The sequence below is a fragment of the Ciona robusta genome, chromosome 9, assembly GCF_009617815.1.
Source record: "Ciona robusta chromosome 9, ASM961781v2".
NCBI lineage: Eukaryota > Metazoa > Chordata > Ascidiacea > Phlebobranchia > Cionidae > Ciona > Ciona robusta.
In genome coordinates, this window is record NC_143243.1 from 988998 (window position 1) to 1010583 (window position 21586).

The 21586-nt window shown below is 32.3% G+C and overlaps 2 protein-coding genes across 5 annotated transcripts in view; both read left to right on the top strand.

Moving 5' to 3' along the window:
* The window catches only part of LOC149730590 (exocyst complex component 1-like), a 29175-nt gene extending 24115 nt beyond the window's left edge, over positions 1-5060 (top strand). For all 4 annotated transcript variants that reach the window (XM_089885600.1, XM_089885599.1, XM_089885601.1 and 1 more), the window contains 6 exons: positions 1106-1241; positions 1626-1703; positions 1873-2056; positions 2458-2657; positions 3101-3298; positions 3994-5060. In XM_089885600.1, the coding sequence (XP_089741726.1) occupies positions 1106-1241; positions 1626-1703; positions 1873-2056; positions 2458-2657; positions 3101-3298; positions 3994-4146 (949 nt within the window). In that variant the 3' untranslated portion in view covers positions 4147-5060. The remainder of the gene's footprint in view (positions 1-1105; positions 1242-1625; positions 1704-1872; positions 2057-2457; positions 2658-3100; positions 3299-3993) is intronic.
* LOC149730592 (anaphase-promoting complex subunit 5-like) lies at positions 5060-21338 on the top strand. Its single transcript, XM_089885608.1, has 18 exons — positions 5060-5218; positions 6719-6789; positions 7276-7453; positions 7800-7912; positions 8306-8484; positions 8847-9015; positions 9360-9505; positions 9732-9861; positions 10226-10312; positions 14304-14485; positions 14815-14947; positions 15855-15932; positions 16963-17084; positions 17304-17412; positions 17685-17834; positions 19162-19312; positions 20450-20549; positions 20902-21338. The coding sequence occupies exons 1-18, from the start codon at positions 5080-5082 to the stop codon at positions 21038-21040; spliced, it is 2376 nt and encodes a 791-aa protein (XP_089741734.1). The 5' UTR covers positions 5060-5079; the 3' UTR covers positions 21041-21338.
* Positions 21339-21586: the final 248 nt, after the last annotated feature.

The following is a 21586-nucleotide window of genomic DNA, read 5'->3' on the forward strand; positions in this document are numbered from 1 at the left end:
TGTTTGTAGACACCTAACAGCAGGGTAAAATCTGTTTTAGTTTAAACTGGGGTGCTAAACCTATGATATCTCCCCTGTTCCAATAGTTAGGATATTAGACACCTATGGTGCTACTCTACATGTATAGTTTGGTATCCATGCATGGGAAAATAATAACAAACATGTTTTAATGCAAAGGGTTGATTTCTAAGACAGGCATGGTATAATATGTTTTGAAATATTGCCTCGTTTATTATAAACAAAGTTGAAATTATTATAGTTGGTTTACTTTCCCTGCATGCTCTTAAAGTCACACTGATTGATTCAACACAAATTAAACATAGAAATATAAGTTCTATCTTTATGATGCTCTAATTTCTTATCCTTTTTATTTTAAAACTAAACAAATTATTCTTGACTTCAGATACTTAGTGAAAGTTCTTATTATACTTAAACATATTCTTTGACTAAAACAGACTCCGTATTTTTAGTAAAGTAATATTAAACAATAAGCGCACTGCAATCTATGGCAATTATCTCACAACTGTTTAATTATTTTAACCAATTTTGCGTAAATTTTAAGCAGTGACATTCCATGTAATTATATGATTCAAGATCTTATAACAGTTTAAAAATCTTGTTTTATTTTTCCTATTAATATTTTAATTTAGTAAGTCCTTTAAATCTAAGTACATCTACTAAACATGTTAACTTAATATGATAAAAGTTTAATCTATTATTACTTAAAAATGTAATGATTTGTAGGCAAACCAGGGTTTTTGGGACGTAATTTGCCCCATTGCCCTGGAATTGCGGTTACCTGAAATATTAACAATCTAAAGAAAACACAATTTAAGTGAATTTGAAATTTTTTGTTTGGGACTAGGCCAAGAACCTATATCTATTGCCATTGCTTTTAATACTTATGATGTCTGTGTGACAGCGACTTTCCCAGGGTGTTGGAGTGAGGGCCCAACCTGACATATTGCACCTGATGTGCATGACCTTACCTATATAGATCAGAGTTTTGGACCTTTTTGTTGGTTAGGACTTATATATATATATATATACATAATATAGTAATGGTATGTTGTCATTCTAATTTCAACTAAGTTGTCACGAACAGGAGAATGATGACTGAAATCTTCTCTGTTGTTGAATCTGAGTTATTATCATTGGTAGCGTTTGGTGAAGACCTTGATCCATTGAATTCACTTAATATGTTGGTGGTTATCGGACAAAGGGTTTCTCAAGCTCAGCAGGTGTGTGTTTTAAAGGAGTGGGGTTGGTTGCATATTATAACATGGGTGTTTTGTTAAATACCACCACACATGGTGTATCCGTACACCACCTGTTTACTGTCGAGTACCCTTACAGATACTTTTTCAGGGGGTTGAGTCATATTGTATGATAGGTGTCTTGTTATACACCAGACAGTGCAGACATTGTGTTTTCAGACACGTTATGCTCACTAAAATTGTGACATAATTTTTTATTTTTTTACACAAGTAACAGATTCACACAGTAGAGCTATCTTATGATATTATATCACCAAGCCTTTTCTACATGATAACATAAACTCCCGTCCAATGCCAATTCATCTTAGATAACCATTGATATTAATTACATTTCCAAACCACATGCAGGTCAACGATGGATCGTTTCTTGCCAAGATGCTCGGGAATTGTTTGATTGAAGTGAAAAGAAATTTTGACAATTTCATCGTAAGTTTTCAACACAACTTAAAATATATATAAGCACATGCCTATCCTGGATTAAATTATGCTAAGACTTTCATCTTAAAATGTATGAGCTGTGTAAAACCTGTTTGTATATTGAAATAGAAATACTTTGATATATCCCTTTTTATTGGTGAGGTTTTTGTCTCTTTAGAAAAACAAAGTCCGGATGGTTCAAGAGAGCCACGTTAGCAAAGGGAAGAAGTGCGGCATCCTCCCCTTTGTTCAGGATTTTGAGGACTTTGTTGGACTCGCTGAAAGCATCTTCCGCGACTCTGGGAGGAGAACGGACATCGATAAAGCTTACAGCACCCTTATTTGGGCCGTGTTTGAAACAAGTATGTTATGTGGGTGTTGGTGTGGCTTGCTTGTATGAGGTTATTGGGAGTGAAGATATTTGTAATAGGTCGCTTGGCTAATTATAAACCTGCTTTTGTTAGGTGTGTTTGTATATTGTTATTGGTAAATAAATACTGTTACACTTATAATTGTCAAACATAGGGAACCTCATTAATTAATGTGGCAAATGGAATATACTGCTTGTTTGTATAGATATATAACAGCAGCGAAAAATATCACTTACCCTCAAAACTGCAGTGCTAAAACATTGGATGTCACCTCTGTTCCAAAGTTAGGTAGCAGGCAGACAGGCATCCCATAACAATACACCTATGTTAATCTCCACTTACAATTGCCTACTAGTCAGTTGCAACAACAATTTTTCCTTTTTTCTTTACAGTTGAGAGAGTATCCGGTGACAGCCAGAAAACACCGGCAGAAGTTGTAATGTTCGAGAATTATCATCATTTACTAAACTGTTTGTCGAGTTTAAAGATTGCTGCGCTTGAAAACGAGAAGAAGCAAGTCCGAGTTCGATACAATGAGAACTTTAATAGTTACGTTACAACTATGCTGGGGAGGCCATTGGAGAAACTAAGTGTAAGTATAAATATACAAGCAATACTACAAGTATGCTGTATACATATAATTTGTTAAGTGGAAGTCTCATTGGTTTGTTTGTTATAGTAGTTGAATGTATATGGTTTGGATGCAATGTGACTTTTATCTTTGAAGAAATAAGTTTTAAGTGCTAGAGTTATCGTACATACTATTATAATGTTCATCTCATTTTCCTTTAAACATATGTAAGTATTATGATATTTAACTAAGTTTAGGGTTTGTGCTGTTTGTTTTTTGACTATAATTGAATGTGAATGGTGCATGCTAGGAAAACATTCATGTTATAGCTTGACAGTGAGCATGATGTGTATTAATATGTGTCTGGCACAAACGAAGACAATATACATAGCTTGGTGTGACACCAGATTGTATCATACATACAAACATTATTACCACCAACCAAACATTTAACTTGTGTTTAGAATTTCTTCGAAGGAGTCAAGCAAGTAATAGATGGTGGACTTCGCCCCGAAGAAGTCGGGTTTCAGCTTAAATACAGCAAGCAGGAGTTGCGTAAATGCATCAAGGAATATAGTGGTAAAGAAGTGAAGAAGGGACTGGAATCTGTTTATCATAAAATCGTCAAACATACATCGGAAGCCGACCATATGTTGTTAAGGGTATGTTTGTTGTTTGTATTTAATATAAGATGGATGACGTTGGCACATAAAGCTAATAAATTATAAATGCTATTTTAGAGTTTTGAGAATATGATTATATGAATATTAAAATATATTTTAATTACTTCCAAAATCCTTGGTTACAACTACTATCCTACCCCAACCTTTTATAAGTTATAATACTTAAAGATCTCACACAGCCATCTTACCCCAACCATCTATATGTATGCTTTGATTTAGTGATTCCATGGGGTCCTGATAGTAGCACCCAGTGGATTGTTGTTTGTGTTATTAGACCTACAGCTCAAGTCCCACCTGGCTATATACCCTAATACCCCAACCTACTATATAACATGTACCATCTTACCCCAACCGTGTACCATCTTACTCCAACCTAATATATAACACGTACCATCCTACCCCAACCTAATATATGGCATGTACCATCTTACCCCAACCTACTATATAACATGTACCATCTTACCCCAACCTACTATATAACATGTACCATCTTACCCCAACCTACTATATAACATGTACCATCTTACCCCAACCTACTATACAACATGTATCATCTTACCCCAACCTAATATATACATGTACCATCTTACCCCAACCTATTATATAGCATGTACCATCTTACCCCAACCTAATATATAACATGTACCATCTTACCCCAACCTACTACACCCCAGGTTGTATGGCAGGACATGCAGAAAGAGTTTATTCGTCAATACAAAGACTTTGAAGATTTAATCGCGAAATGTTACGCTGGAAGTCAGATCAAGTTGGAATTCACAATCGATGACGTTTTGAATTATTTCTCTGACATTGCATTGGCACAGTAGATGCTTGATTGACTTTATAAACAGTGGGTTTAATATATGCGGCACTGTAACACTTTACCAAACTAAATGTATGACTTACATACACCTTCCATGTAGTATTAAGTATTAAGCGCCAGAATTTTTAAAATGCAGGTGGGAGGGAAGTTAGGCACACAAACCTGTGAAACATATCTGGCTTATGTGACCCTGCCACCCCAGGTTTGGCAACTATAACAATTTAAACAACATGAGTACCATTTTTGATAATAGACAAAAACTTTAACAAATTTAGACATTTTTATATGCTGTTTACATGTTATGGTGCATTGTTACAATAGTGATGGTGTTATCATATGAAAAATTGTTGTGATGCATCAGTGATATGATCATATGAATCTATCACGCCATGATTGATGTGCAATCCTCTTATTTGTTATTCCTATATATTATTATCTTGTTATAAATATATGAATGTTTTGATTTTTGTTTATTATTGTGCAAAGCTTAACCATTAAAATAGTGACGCAAAAGTTAGCATCATTTTACAGACTATGTCAATAATTTGTCTTAGGTATAAACTTACCAAAACTTTAGACTTTGTTTTCAAAATGTTTCGCTAAATATAAAGTCATATTTTTGTTAGACTCTTGGTAAGATTTTATTTTGATTCTATTTATATCAGGCACTGTTTTTTGAATGTGAACTTGAGTCTTAAAGCTTCTAAAAAGATTCTTTCCTGAAGTTAATTTTGTTGCTTTGATTGCTGTTAATGCATTAATGTTTGAACCAGCGGTTCTTAATCTTTTTAACCCAAGTCCCATTTGTTGGACACTAAACTCCCAACCCATCAAAACCATTACACGTTGATTTGTTCATTGGTGTAGTATGTGTAAAGCTATGGCTTATTTCTCAACTTCATTATTTATCTGCAGGAACATTAGTAGTTAGGCCACAATGTTCACACAACATGGGGATAAATTTGCCCGTGATCAAATTACCCCACATAGGTTAAGTTTGCTGATTTTGATTAAAAACTATGCGGATATATGTGATGGGAAACATGCCGATTACACACGGATGGTGTGGCAAGATGGTAAGTCTGTTATCTCCTGTTATACTAAACACATTGTGTCTGTAACTGTGTTTGCAAGCTTCCAATTCAAACTTGCTTAGGAATGAATAAACAAGTTATTAAATTTCTTTGTTCTAACATAATAAAACTTATGTATGAATGAATAAATCTTATTTATCATTGCATATTAACCCTTTAACTGCCGCCTATTTTTTCAAAATTTTTAATTTTTGACCAGGTATCATCTAATTGGATTTTGTAGCCAAACTATAGCAGTTAGAGCAAAACATGCTATAGAAAGTTTGAAGAGTATAAAATTCTCTTTAACTTCATATTTTTAATTTTTTGATGACGTCATCAAAATAACGATGACGTCATAATGAATTTTTCAATATAGAATATTTCAGGAATGAACAAAAATATCCAAAAGTAATGCATTGCAAACTTGGTAAGTATCAAATTATCTTTCTTTGGATGTATAAAATGTACTTCTAGCATGTTCATACAGGTAAAAATCTCATAAAGAGCCATTGGCGTCATACTTTCGAACCTCCTAATGATGGTGCTATTGGTGCTGTTGACAAACTTATTGTTTTCAGTGAATATAGTAAATTGTGGTCTGTTGTATTCATCAATGAGGCTCTAGAAAACACAAATTCAATGACAAAACAAAGTAAATAACAAAGCTTTGAAACATCAAACATAGTTTGAAATGTCCTCAGGATGATTCCCTTGATTTTCATTGAAAGGAAGTAAAGTTTCTTCACTTGAATATCCTATAGGTCCTATTCCTGCTGAATACAACATCAAATCTCGTTCAAAACATAATATGTATATTTTTTTTACCCATAAACTTTAGTACAAATATCATAAAAAGTAGTCAGGCAAAATAGTCATAAATTTTTGAAATTTTTAATCTCCAAACAGATTTGCTTATTTTGGACATATAAACCACACTAATTAGAGTAATACCAGCTCATTCAACAAATAAAAGCAAAGAAAATGCAAGTTCTAGTACCCCTACAATGAGTTTTCAAAGCTAAAAATGCTTTGCGAAGCCTAAACAACGCTTGAATACAAGGGGAATCCCCTACTGCAACTCCGAATTGGCGCGAACAGGAGATTACAGCAAAATTGGGGACATAACTAAAGGAAAATGGCTAAATTTGGCTAAAAATCTTCAAAAACTTTGACAAAACAATACTCAAAATGTTTGAATACGTTGATATATTTTTTATTGCTGAAATCAAAAGGAAATTGCTTCCTCTTTCAAATGAAACCAAATTTGGGATCGATAATGGAGAAATGACCACAGAATCGCCGTTTAAGTGACGTGTGGTCCCAGAGCGACTTTAGTCGCCTTGGGCAGTTAAAGAGTTAAGTATCTTGTCAAGTATGTATGGTAGCACTGTCTTGAGGTTCATATTCATAACGACCCAAATATCATAGTTTCCTAAGGCAAAAATCTAGAAGATTCCTTTCACGCTTATCAAGTTTAATTTCATTGTTATGCATTCTCAGACTTTGCAAGCAAGCGACTATTAGATCGTTCTATTCTTACTTGGCTTCAACAATCAAACGGATCGCTTAAAGTAAGAAATATATCTTGAACTAAACTGATGTTTTTCAACCTTTTATGATTCGCGACCCCTTTCTGAAACACTTAACCCCTGCTTCAATAAAATAACCTAAATTTGTTTATTTATGGCTGTTATTTTAATGCAAAACTACTTTGCAAAAGTTGAACTCTAAAACAAACAGGTCTATAAGCAGGGATCTGTTTATTCCTCCAATAAACACTGAAGTATAAGACACAGGTTAAGAAACGGATAAAATATCAGTTTAAATCATGAATCTGTATTACTATGTGTAGTATGAGTCTTTGATTGGACAAGAGCAATTGTGTATGTACATGTCAGGTTACAACATTTCCCTAACCAAGGTCTGTTCTACATTGAAAAAATCCTATGCACAACAGTCAACTTGGAAATTTGAAATGTGCTCCATTACTGTATGCCTAACAAGGTACAATTTAAAACATTACCTTAATAACCATAAAGATTATATATATTTATTAGGAAATGATACGCACCGTTGGTTTATGTTCCAAAGTTTTACACGAGTCGTTTAAATCAATGCTGGACGCCATTTGTAATTTTGAAAGCATCGAAAATCTTGAAAACTTTTTCTCCAACCTCGGTTATTCGTTGTTTCAATCGAACGATTCTGATTCAACGCTTCAAAAATGTTTGCTAGGTATGTGTGTTCTATTGTATGCTATCTTATGTACGGTTTACTGTGCATGTTCTACTGTTTTCTACCATGCATGTTCCACTATGGGCCAATGTCTAAAATACAGTCTGATATGCCATCTTTTTTATAATCAATCAAATCGCTCTTTTACGCTTCAGTTAAGGATGAATTTTCTGTGACTTGATTGGTAAAGTTGAAAAAATTTATGACCCAAATGTAAAGAGCCAATTGATAGAAAAAACAGTAGAATAAATTTACGTTTTCATAAGTCCCGAAAAGTCTATATTACTTTATGCCTGTTAACAGAAGTACCAGAATGGTTTATATATGATGTCTATGTTTCCTCCAGGTTTATTCTGTCGCAGAATGTTGATTTATTACGAGCGTCTCGCGTTCTGTGAACTTCAACCTTTATTTGATTCCTTTATTAAATATTGTGCACCTAATGTTCCAATGGATAAGGTAAGTTACATTATGTTAAGATTATACAAAGGTGTTCCTGAAGTCAAAATGTTGTTATTAAGTCAGTTCTCTATATATTTAAATCCGGTTTGTTTGGTTTTAATTTGTTGATACTTAGGCTAAAAGTTTTTATTTCAGATTTGATTTTTATATGTTTTTAACGAATGTGTGAAATGTATGATAAAATGGGTGTTGCTGCCAGCATTGGAAATTATATACCCCCGTGTAATACATTGTGCATTGATATTGCAAACTCATTTAGTCTAATATTTTGTTGTTGTGTAAAGCGTTGTGTATATTAACTTTTTTAACTTTGAAATAACTTTGCATTAACTTTAATAGTGTTGCCTGTTGCGCATCATTTTTCTAACGATGTTGCTCATTATTTTTTAGCCACTATCCGATCCTCTTAGTCAGAATGGGAGCCCTGATGAATCTGGCAACACTGCAGTTGCCATGGACAGCAATAAAGTAGATGACATGGAGTTGGAATGTCAGAGTGAGATGGATAGCAAGAGTAGCAGGGATTCTATTGATACCGAACTCAAAGCATCTGATCTAAAAACTGAGAAGTAAGTGAAGTGTGCATGTAGTATGTTTGTGTGGTGTATAATATAAAAAACAACTTAGCAGTGAGCATGGTGTATACACAATATCTGCCTGTGGTGTGCAGGAAAACAGCAGTGTTGATTTATATGGTGCAGAATATGCAGGCCCATCTTGAGAATTTTGCAGAGGTTGCAGCCATTCCTGGATTTCCAATGGTAAATGCAACTAATCTAAAATAGTATCCTTTAAAATTCCAAAGCTATTCAGTATTTACAGAAATCCAAAGCTGTTCAACACATTTTCTTATCGCAACTCTTGGTATTTTATAAAATGACGCTACCGCAAAAAGAAATAACATTAACCCCAAACTTACCCCCCCACGCAGATGCGAAGAGTTTGATTCCCCTGATTATTTTTCGCGCCAACAAGCAGACAACTTTTTCAAACACCAAGCCATGCTATTGGAACACAACGAGGCTAATGCGTTGCCTCCCGTTATTTTGCAACAAAGAATCCGACAGTTTCTTAAAACCAACCCAGAGTTAACACAAGCAGTAAGTTAATTATTATGTTGTAGTATAGTATGAGTACAGAGTAGGGGCTCTTTTGCTTGGGATGCAAAAAAAGCAAAATAAAATTATTATAGATTGCCTATGGTGTATGCGTTGTTTTTTATTTTACCAATCTTTCTTAAGTTGTTTTTAGAGAGACATCTGACTTAAATGTTAATTCTGTTAATTCATATTACATTAGTGAGGTCATATGGTGTGGGACGTCATTGGAGTGCTACCTATTGTCCTCACCAGATCTGCATTGATTGTTTTCAAATTTAAATTAAGTTAAAAAAAAATTACTCTTCCTTTTTTGCGTAACTAAATTAAACCCTTTCCATCCCCAGCATTTCTTAAGTTACTTGAACAGTTTAAGATTGGGTGAATTCTGTGGAGCAATGGACAGCCTACTAATGTTTATGATTCGACATAATTGGAAAAGTTTCCCACTTTTTCCTAAACTTGATGATGAGAATTTGAATAAAAACCAAAGGTGAGCAATACAAGGCACTCTTTAAATTTCATGCAAACAGTAAGAAAGTTCTTTTTTTAACATTTTCATGAACAAAATTGTTTTAAGATTTTTGAAGATAAAAAAAGTTAATTGAAATTTGGATTTCAAAATGATCCTGTTTTATTATTTTAAATTGTTCATTGTTTTTATTGTCAATTTTGCCTTTTTCTATAAAGTACCTGTTTATATGTGACCTTTGACCCAGGTACGCGACCCTTAACCTCGCTTTGCTACATTTACGTTTCGGCCACACGGAGGCAGCATTGGCAGCAACGAAGGAATCGATAAACTTGGCGCATCTTTCTAATGACCCCATGTGTTTACAACATTCCATGGTGAGTTATATTATATGAATGAATCTAACTTATTATATGTGTTTGATATCATAATGGCTGGCTTAATGTATGAATGTCTGTAACTTATTATATTGTGTTCAATGTCATAATACAGCCTAAAATATATAAAGGAGATACAGTTGCCGAAATTTCCTAAAATTATTTCTAATAAAACCAATTTATATAACTACGTTTGGGTTTTAATAAATTGGCCTTTGCAAACTGATTGTTTCTTAAAACAATATTGGAAAGGCTGTTTAAGGCGTTTGTGGAGTTATAGTGTATCTGTCTTTATTGTCAGTCGTTACATTTGCATTAACGCTATGCCGTAATAATTAAGTTATTATGACATCATATCACCCAGGCCCTTCTACACCACCTGCAACCGAAATCAAGTCGCCAACAAATGGCAGAAGAAGTTATTAAACCTGCCAAGAAACATGGCTTGGCGGTGAGTGGGCAATTTTAAAACTGGCCTGCTTTTGTAGAAACAAATTATTTATTTAAATGCTCAAAGAGGTTTATCTCATTATCTTTATCTTAAAGAGGTTGGTCTCATTACAAACCAGCCAAGAAACATGGAGTGTGGGCTGAATGGTTGAGTTTTAAGCAATTTAGGTGGATTTTGGGTAAGTTTGCTCAATTTTAGGACATTGGTTTTTAATCTTTTTGACCAATGATCCACTTTCTTTTAATAAAAATCCCAAGCCTCACTAGACACTATGTTCCAAATAGGTTTATTTTATTATCGTTTAGCAAAATACATTCGATCACACGCTGTTGGGGGTCATCTCAGGTCGCATGGCTTGTCATGTAGAACCTTATCAGCGTAATTTAGAACAGAATCTCATTGCGTAGTTTTCAACAATTTCCGCTAAACGTGGTTGCACGCACGGAAGCGTTCGATGCATATTTGGCAAAACTTCTAAGTTCAAGCTGGTCTGTTTCTAAATATGGAATAAACTCATTTACTCGCTCAATACCTGTGTTGGGGCTTTGGTCTTCTTATTGATTTGTTGAATTACTTTTCAAATTGGTTGCGTTTTCCCATGCATTGAATGCTACATTGAGTGACGCGGTATGGTCTCCAAAAGTCGGCCATTTTGACAAAATCTACTTTTTAACTCGTGTGTTTTTACTGGTATGTTTTAGCTGCCTATACACACACTTTTAAATATGTTAAGTATTATAACTGTAGTTATGTTTGCACAATATAAGGATAATATACTTTATCAAATGTATATCTATTATCTATCAGCACTCATAACAGATTATAAGTTTTGGTACGAGAAGATAAAAATGATATTGTTTGGAGTGGTTCTTAATGTTGCTACACACATTCTAAAATAGCTTCAGTATTTTGACTGTGGGGGGGGGGAGAACAATTAAAGAATAACTTGGTCACATTTTGTATGTTTGTCCACATACTGCAACAGCTTGGTCATGGGGTGCAAATATGCTGATATATTATTCCTTAGCACTCCTATCATAATGTATAAAGTCATCTGGATCATAGGAATAATATGCTGGGTTACTTGTGTTAGTGACATTTTTGCGCTTTAAATAAACCGACTGCATAAACTGTATATAACATATATAACAACATTTATATAACAAAACATATATAATAAGATTTATATAACAAAACATATATAACAGATTTAACTGTATATAACAACATATATAACAGATTTAACTGTTTATAACAACATATATAACAACATATATAACAGATTTAACTGTATATAACAACATATATAACAGATTTAACTGTATATAACAACATATATAACAGATTTAACTGTATATAACAACATATATAACAACATATATAACAGATTTAACTGTATATAACAACATATATAACAGATTTAACTGTATATAACAACATATATAACAACATATATAACAGATTTAACTGTATATAACAACATATATAACAACATATATAACAGATTTAACTGTATATAACAACATATATAACAGATTTAACTGTATATAACAACATATATAACAGATTTAACTGTATATAACAACATATATAACAGATTTAACTGTATATAACAACATATATAACAGATTTAACTGTATATAACAACATATATAATAAGATTTAACTGTATATAACAACATATATAACAACATATATAACAACATATATAACAACATATATAATAAGATTTAACTGTATATAACAACATATATAACAGATTTAACTGTATATAACAACATATATAATAAGATTTAACTGTATATAACAACATATATAACAACATATATAATAAGATTTAACTGTTTATAACAACATATATAACAACATATATAACAGATTTAACTGTATATAACAACATATATAACAACATATATAATAAGATTTAACTGTATATAACAACATATATAATAAGATTTAACTGTATATAACAACATATATAACAGATTTAACTGTATATAACAACATATATAACAACATATATAATAAGATTTAACTGTTTATAACAACATATATAACAACATATATAACAACATATATAATAAGATTTAACTGTATATAACAACATATATAACAGATTTAACTGTATATAACAACATATATAACAACATATATAACAGATTTAACTGTATATAACAACATATATAACAACATATATAACAACATATATAATAAGATTTAACTGTATATAACAACATATATAACAACATATATAATAAGATTTAACTGTATATAACAACATATATAACAGATTTAACTGTATATAACAACATATATAACAACATATATAATAAGATTTAACTGTATATAACAACATATATAACAACATATATAACAACATATATAATAAGATTTAACTGTATATAACAACATATATAACAACATATATAATAAGATTTAACTGTATATAACAACATATATAACAGATTTAACTGTTTATAACAACATATATAACAACATATATAACAACATATATAACAGATTTAACTGTATATAACAACATATATAACAGATTTAACTGTATATAACAACATATATAACAACATATATAACAACATATATAACAACATATATAATAAGATTTAACTGTATATAACAACATATATAACAGATTTAACTGTATATAACAACATATATAACAACATATATAATAAGATTTAACTGTATATAACAACATATATAATAAGATTTAACTGTATATAACAACATATATAACAACATATATAATAAGATTTAACTGTATATAACAACATATATAACAGATTTAACTGTATATAACAACATATATAACAACATATATAATAAGATTTAACTGTATATAACAACATATATAACAGATTTAACTGTATATAACAACATATATAATAAGATTTAACTGTATATAACAACATATATAACAACATATATAATAAGATTTAACTGTATATAACAACATATATAATAAGATTTAACTGTATATAACAACATATATAACAACATATATAATAAGATTTAACTGTATATAACAACATATATAATAAGATTTAACTGTATATAACAACATATATAACAACATATATAATAAGATTTAACTGTATATAACAACATATATAACAACATATATAACAACATATATAACAGATTTAACTGTATATAACAATTTATATATCGGTCAATCTTGCAAATACGCACGGGGAAAGGATCAACGCGTAACACTGACGTCCAGCGTTGAGCAAGCGTAAAATAACGTCAAATAAACGCCGAAGTGTTATGACGTCACGATTGTGTTACGTCATAATAGGCTCCGCCTCTGCACTACATTTCAAAACTCGGCGCCTATGAACATATATAATAAGATTTAACTGTATATAACAACATATATAACAGATTTAACTGTATATAACAACATATATAACAACATATATAACAGATTTAACTGTATATAACAACATATATAACAACATATATAACAACATATATAATAAGATTTAACTGTATATAACAACATATATAACAGATTTAACTGTATATAACAACATATATAACAACATATATAACAACATATATAACAACATATATAATAAGATTTAACTGTATATAACAACATATATAACAACATATATAATAAGATTTAACTGTATATAACAACATATATAACAACATATATAACAACATATATAATAAGATTTAACTGTATATAACAACATATATAACAGATTTAACTGTTTATAACGCGTATATAACAAGATTTAACTGTTTATAACACGTATATAACAGATTTAACTGTTTATAACACGTATATAACAAGATTTAACTGTATATAACAACATATATAACAAGATTTAACTGTTTATAACACGTATATAACAGATTTAACTGTTTATAACACGTATATAACAGATTTAACTGTTTATAACACGTATATAACAGATTTAACTGTATATACTGCGTATATAACAACGTTGTTCCACAGGAACTTGCTTTTAACGCAACTCAAGCTTACACCAAGAGTGAGGGGCTACACAATGGTAAACCTGATAAGTTATTTCGTAATCTAACGGCATCAGATGTGCTGCAATGTTCCAAACCATTGACCTACTTTTCAATGACAAGCGTAACTCATAAAGCTTCACTGTGGAGAATGTATGGGAAAAGGTTGATAATTGTAAAAGTTTCATCTTAGCCTGGCGGGAATGATAGCCATTATTACAGGGTGTTTTGTTTTATCACGTTGTGCTGCTTTTTTAAACATGATATTTGCAAATTGTTCTTTAAACTGTATCATGGGTTTAGCAGCCATGCTTTGTTTGATAAATAACTCCAGTAGTTTTTGTAGCATGGTTTTCACCACTGTTGCTTTGTTGCTTATCACCCTTTTTCGTTGTTTTAATTAATCTGATGGTGTAATCAAAAAAAGAAATACATATAATTCGTTCAAGTTATCTGTATCAAATATTAGGAAATTCAATGAAAATGTTTCACAGGAGGATGTCACTTTTATGCTGTCAAGTGGCACTGTCAATGCAGCGGTCACCTAGTCGCAAATCTCTTACAACCCCCATTGACACCAAGGATGTGGTATTATGTATAAGTCACATGATTGAACTACTGAATGAGGTGGGTGTGTTATTGATGTCTTGATTTTACCCACCCACCTGGTTAGGTTTAGCAAAAAGTCAGTGCTTCCTTGACATAAATTTTATCATTAAAAATATTTGATTACGTTAGGTAACCAGTGGATTACAAAATCTTTTGACTGATTTGGTAAAAGTCAAATCTTTTTATTGTATGCTTAGTGCTTACAAGTAGTTATTTAAAATACAATATTGCAAATAAGGTCGTCAAAGCTTTTTATTAATTTATGGTCAATATTTTGGTTGTTTCGAACTGCGTTTAAATATTCATACTATTTATTATTTCTATGATGTAAAAAAAAAACAGTAAAAAATAATATGTTTTTATACTGTTGCGATTTTAGGTCACAATTAGATCACAAACTGTTTATTGTGTAACATTTTGTGTATTGTGATGTCATAGTTTCAATTCTACCAATTAATAAGGAAACAATAAAATCAAACAAGTAGTTTCAAAACTTTAAATACTCCTAATATGCAAATTTTGTTCCAACTTGTAATACAATTGGAAGTTATTAACGTCAACCTGTTCCAACCACAAGCTTCTAAATTTCTATTTGAATAAGAGACTGATGATGCCATTTAAGCGAAATATATATAGTAGGGTGGGGGAAGATGGGACACCTTTAGCACATAATATCTAAGTATCCTGATTGTGTTTAAAACAACTAACGGTGGTCTATGGGAGTCGTGAGGATATAGTTTTATAATTCTTTGAATGTTCTTCGTTTACTACTAAATGGGACGAGAAAATAGAGCTAAAAAGTGTCCCATCTTTCCCCACCCTACTGTATATCTATTATTAAACAGATTGGACTTGATTTTTGTCTGTAACATTTTCATAACACCAGATCCTTACCTAAGTTTCTAACGTTGTTATTTCATTAAAGGAGGGAATGACAGCGGCAAGCAAGGACCTTCTTTCTCACACTAAAGTCAGATTTCCTTCAAATACAAAACATTCCCATGTGAGTCACACCTTATAACACATGTGCTGTATTTATTTTTCAATTGTTACTGTGGGAATGAATGTAACATATTTATCCTCACGTTGGGGCCACGGCTTACAGTGGTATTATGGGGCATTGAACCTGTAGCTCCAGAGGCAAGTGATGTAGCCAATGCGCAATAGCATTGGTTTATTATTTACTCTGTGTTAGGATTTACCAGTGAGTATGATGTTTATGCATACACACATGGTATAACTTGACAGTGAGCATGAGGCGCATTAAATACACCATGTGTGTCTGGTGTATAAGAAGACACCCATGTTATAACTCGACAGTGAGCATGAGGTGTATGAATACATCATGTGTGCCTGGTGTATAAGAAGACACACATGTTATAACTCGACAGTGAGCATGAGGTGTATGAATCCGCCATGTGTGTTTGGTGTATAAGAAGACACCCTTGTTATAACTCAACAGTGAGCATGAGGTGTATGAATACATCATGTGTGTCTGGTGTATAAGAAGACACCCATGTTATAACTCGACAGTGAACATGAGGTGTATGAATACACCATGTGTGTCTGGTGTATAAGAAGGCACCCATGTTATAACTCGACAGTGAGCATGAGGTGTATGAATACACCATGTGTGTCTTGTGTATAAGAAGACACCCATGTTATAACTCAACAGTGAGCATGAGGTGTATGAATACACCATGTGTGTCTTGTGTATAAAAGACACCCATGTTATAACTTGACAGTGAGCATGAGGTGTATGAATACACCATGTGTGTCTTGTGTATAAGAAGACACCCATGTTATAACTCAACAGTGAGCATGAGGTGTATGAATACACCATGTGTGTCTTGTGTATAAAAGACACCCATGTTATAACTTGACAGTGAGCATGAGGTGTATGAATACACCATGTGTGTCTGGTGTATAAGAAGACACCCATGTTATAACTTGACAGTGAGCATTCATACACCATCTGCATCTGCTAATCATAACAAAACCACCTTATTAATTGAAGAACATATATAACTCAGTATTGGAGACGAAGTGAAGCCTTACTTGAACACACAACAGCAACGAGGTTATGCAGATATTCAGATGCTTTGGTTGCCGAACAAAAACTTCTCGCTATTGACCCTTTGCTTGCCAAGATCTGGTAGTTTTGTAATTTAACTTTTCTTTTAATTACAATTCTTCATTTGTTATTTAATTTATATGTTTATTTCTAATTTTTTTTTTTTTTTAAACAGTTGTGTTTAAATGATCAATTTTTTTAAATTATATTTTAAACAAGATCAGATAATGCAGAAAGTCATGTATTTAAAAAATTGTGAAACTAAATTAACCCAAAACAATGTTTTTATGGTGAAACCAGTGAAGCAGAACGATTTTTAAAACGAGGTGAATTATCGTCGGCGCATTCCGTACTTGTCGAGATTCTCCGTAGCAACGATGATGATGTCACAATGGAAGTCAAATGCAAGGTTGGTTGTCATAGAAACAACATATTTTCGAAAATGTATAATTTTTTTATCTTCATACACCTTGTGTCTGCTTGTGTAACTTTGTGGGTGAATATTACTATGGATTTTTTTATTGTATGGCTGATAGTTTGGACTAATCATAGGAGACTGTTGATTTAAACTTGGGTTACAAGCAGGCGTGATGGCCGCTTTGCCGTGATGCCAGACCTAACTCCACGCACTGTAGTTCACCCACACCATTATTAACCCTCACATTCGACCCAATACTTTAGGTTCTTATTCTACTCGGTGATTTATTCTCCAAGAACCGCAGCGAACATTCGGCCTCGTTGAAATATTTATTACAAGGTCTCTCTATTGCCACTAAGTGTCATCTACACAGTCACTTGGTGGAAATAAATCTGAAAATTGCGCAATTACACGTAAGATTTGTTTCTACTTTGTCCAAAGTGTATTTTGATAAAATTTTGGCTTTCTGTTTAACAACTATATTTGTCTTCGTAAAAATGCAAATTTAACGTTTTTTGGAAACTTTCTGATAAATTTGCTAGCATGAGTCATTTGAAGCTACTATGCTGGGTATATGGTAAAACAATTCTTATTATAACTTGACAGTGAGCATGAGGTGTATGAATACACCATGTGTGTCTGGTGTATAAGAAGACACCCATGTTATAACTCGACAGTGAGCATGAGGTGTATGAATACACCATGTGTGTCTGGTGTATAAGAAGACACCCATGTTATAACTGGACAGTGAGCATGAGGTGTATGAATACACCATGTGTGTCTGGTGTATAAGAAGGCACCCATGTTATAACTTGATAGTGAGCATGAGGTGTATGAATACACCATGTGTGTCTGGTGTATAAGAAGGCACCCATGTTATAACTTGACAGTGAGCATGAGGTGTATGAATACACCATGTGTGTCTGGTGTATAAGAAGACACCCATGTTATAACTCGACAGTGAGCATGAGGTGTATCAATACACCATGTGTGTCTGGTGTATAAGAAGACACCCATGTTATAACTGAACAGTGAGCATGAGGTGTATGAATACACCATGTGTGTCTGGTGTATAAGAAGGCACCCATGTTATAACTTGATAGTGAGCATGAGGTGTATGAATACACCATGTGTGTCTGGTGTATAAGAAGGCACCCATGTTATAACTTGACAGTGAGCATGAGCTGTATGAATACACCATGTGTGTCTGTTGTATAAGAAGACACCCATGGTATAACCCGACAGTGAGCATGAGGTGTATGAATACACCATGTGTGTCTGGTGTATAAGAAGACACCCATGGTATAACCCGACAGTGAGCATGAGGTGTATGAATATACCATGTGTGTCTGTTGTATAAGAAGACACCCATGGTATAACCCGACAGTGAGCATGAGGTGTATGAATACACCATGTGTGTCTGGTGTATAAGAAGACACCCATGGTATAACCCGACAGTGAGCATGAGGTGTATGAATACACCATGTGTGTCTGGTGTATAAGAAGACACCCATGGTATAACCCGACAGTGAGCATGAGGTGTATGAATACACCATGTGTGTATGGTGTATAAGAAGACACCCATGGTATAACCCGACAGTGAGCATGAGGTGTATGAATACACCATGTGTGTCTGGTGTATAAGAAGACACCCATGTTATAACTCGACAGTGAGCATAAGGTGTATGAATGTTAAGTTATCCAACTACGTGAATAAGTAACAATGAATTTCATCCACAGTTAAACTCAGATTCCCCGCACCATTGCTTTAAACTATTGACTTCCATCTCCAACGAATGCGTCGCAAACTCTACGTTACACACAAGGTGTCGATACTTACTTGTTGCAATCCAATGCTTGATTCGTATTAATAACAACATAACAGTTAAAGGTAAGGGTTTATTTATATTATGGTAAAATGGGTCTTGTTATACAGTAGGGTGGGGGAAGATGGGACACCTTTTTATTCTATTTTCTTGTCCCATTTGGTGGTTAGCAAAGAACATTCATAGAATTATAAAACCGTTGTTTATGGTTTAAAACTTGATCAGGATGTTTGAATATTAGGTGCTAAAGGTGTCCCATCTTCCCCCACAGTACTATATATATAGTAGGTCACTATTCATGTTAAAAACAGCATAACAGCCAAAGGTATTGGGGATGGATTGTTGTTTATGTTATATTGCAGGTTGGGGGAATATGGTTCATGATATTAATATTTGGTTATTATTAAGGTGATTGTTTATATATATATGCTTATTCTCATGTATTATATTTTTAAAGCTAAGAAACTACAGATTGCCCATTACAACAAACACACATATAAATATTTGGCCTCGTGTATTATAGTTTTAGAGCTAAATAACTACAGTTAAAACAGTTAAGAAATATGGGATATTCTATGCTAACGCTATCTATACAACCCCACACTCCCACAGTACAATATATTTATACATCCCGTTTGTGGTATAACAATCGTTGTGGTTATGAAATGAAGGCTTTATATGCCAACAATACCCATCTTACACCACATTACTATTACTATAATTAACTTAGGATTAAAATATATAAACAGTTAAATCTAACTGCTAAGTAAAGCTAATAAGTCACAGCCCATTAGTTTATTGTCTGTTCAGTTAGCTAGGTTTAAGTTTAAAAGGCAGTTCCTTTTGTTTTTGATCAAAACTATTTGTAGCTTTTTAGAACACAGCTACTTTTTTCAGGTAAAAAAGAAAGAAGTTATATTTTTATAATATTTTGAGTTCTGGGTTATAAAATGAAATTATAAGGAAGAATAAAAAAGTTATAAATGTGTTGTGAGAAGTTATATAGTTTAAATAGTTACATTTTTATGTAATAAGTTTTATATACTCATATATAAATTATATAAGAAGAGTATAAGCAGTTATACTTGCAGATTTAGTTATGAAATAAGATACATATACTTTTAAAGATTATATAGTGTAAAAAAAAGTTATGAAATAACTTTTCACTGTTATATTTACTGTAGTTGGTACATTTATTGCAGAAATTGAGTCTTATATCCCAATATTGAATGAAATATATCATGATTGTGAAATCACTTACGACGTTTGTAGGAAAAGAGATGTCGTGTTCCTGTTGGCAAAGTATGTTCTTCTTGTTTTATTCCTGTTTTAATTTTTTTTTTTTTATAAAAATAATAATATGTACAGTAGGGTGGGGGAAGATGGGACACCTTTTACTCTATTTTCTCGTCCCATTTGGTAGTAAACCAAGAAAATTTAAAGAATTATAAAACCGCATCCCCACGTCTCCCATAGACTGTCATTAATTGTTTAAAACAGGACCAGAATATTTGGATATTCTGTGCTAAGAGTGTCCCATCTTTCCCCACCCTACTATATTAAAAAAACGATTTTGAAAAATTAAAAAAAATAAAGCACATAGTTATTAATGTACCTTTACTTTTACCATGAATTAAGAAATTATAAATTTTAGATTTTATGACAAATTGCATCGTGTTGGAGGAAACTGCGACACTAAAGATAATTTCTTGTCATTACGTAACGAACACGCAGCAGAATTTAAGAGACTTGACGTCCAACTTGGTGGCTCCCTGCCTGACTTTGTTATATGATTTCTATGGTATAACACCAATGCTTGTCAAACTTTTGCGTTGCTACCAAAAAACAGGATTTGTAAAACACTGTGTTAAAAGTTCACTTCTGTTTTGTATTGCGCAACACTAGAAAAAAGTTGACTACTATTTTGTATTGCGCAACACTAGAAAAAAGTTGACTGCTATTTTGTATTGCGCAACACTAGAAAAAAGTTGACTGCTATTTTGTATTGCGCAACACTAGAAAAAAGTTGACTGCTATTTTGTATTGTGCAACACTGCCAAGAAATGTTTAATAAAACTATTCATGAATGCATTTTGATAAAAATTGATATGCTGAGCTTGTGGGCAGAGGTTTAAATCTCTTTTGTTGATACATACAAAACCTAAACAACTAGTTTTGGTAAAACAAGATTGTTTTTTTAATGAGTTGTTTAAATACAAAGATTATGTTAAAGGAAACTTAAAGTTCATGGTTTTCAAACCTTTTTGATCACATTACACTTTGATTCTCTGGATCAATTTTTGAACACTTTAATTATAAAAACAAACCATTTTAACCTG

Excerpts from the sequence above, each read along its gene's own strand:
- LOC149730592 (XM_089885608.1), top strand. The coding sequence starts at position 5,080 with ATGTTCACACAACATGGGGATAAATTTGCCCGTGATCAAATTACCCCA. Across the intron at positions 14,486-14,814 it reads TGGAGAATGTATGGGAAAAG|GAGGATGTCACTTTTATGCT; the intron begins GTTGATAATTGT and ends AATGTTTCACAG. Across the intron at positions 17,413-17,684 it reads CAATGGAAGTCAAATGCAAG|GTTCTTATTCTACTCGGTGA; the intron begins GTTGGTTGTCAT and ends CCAATACTTTAG.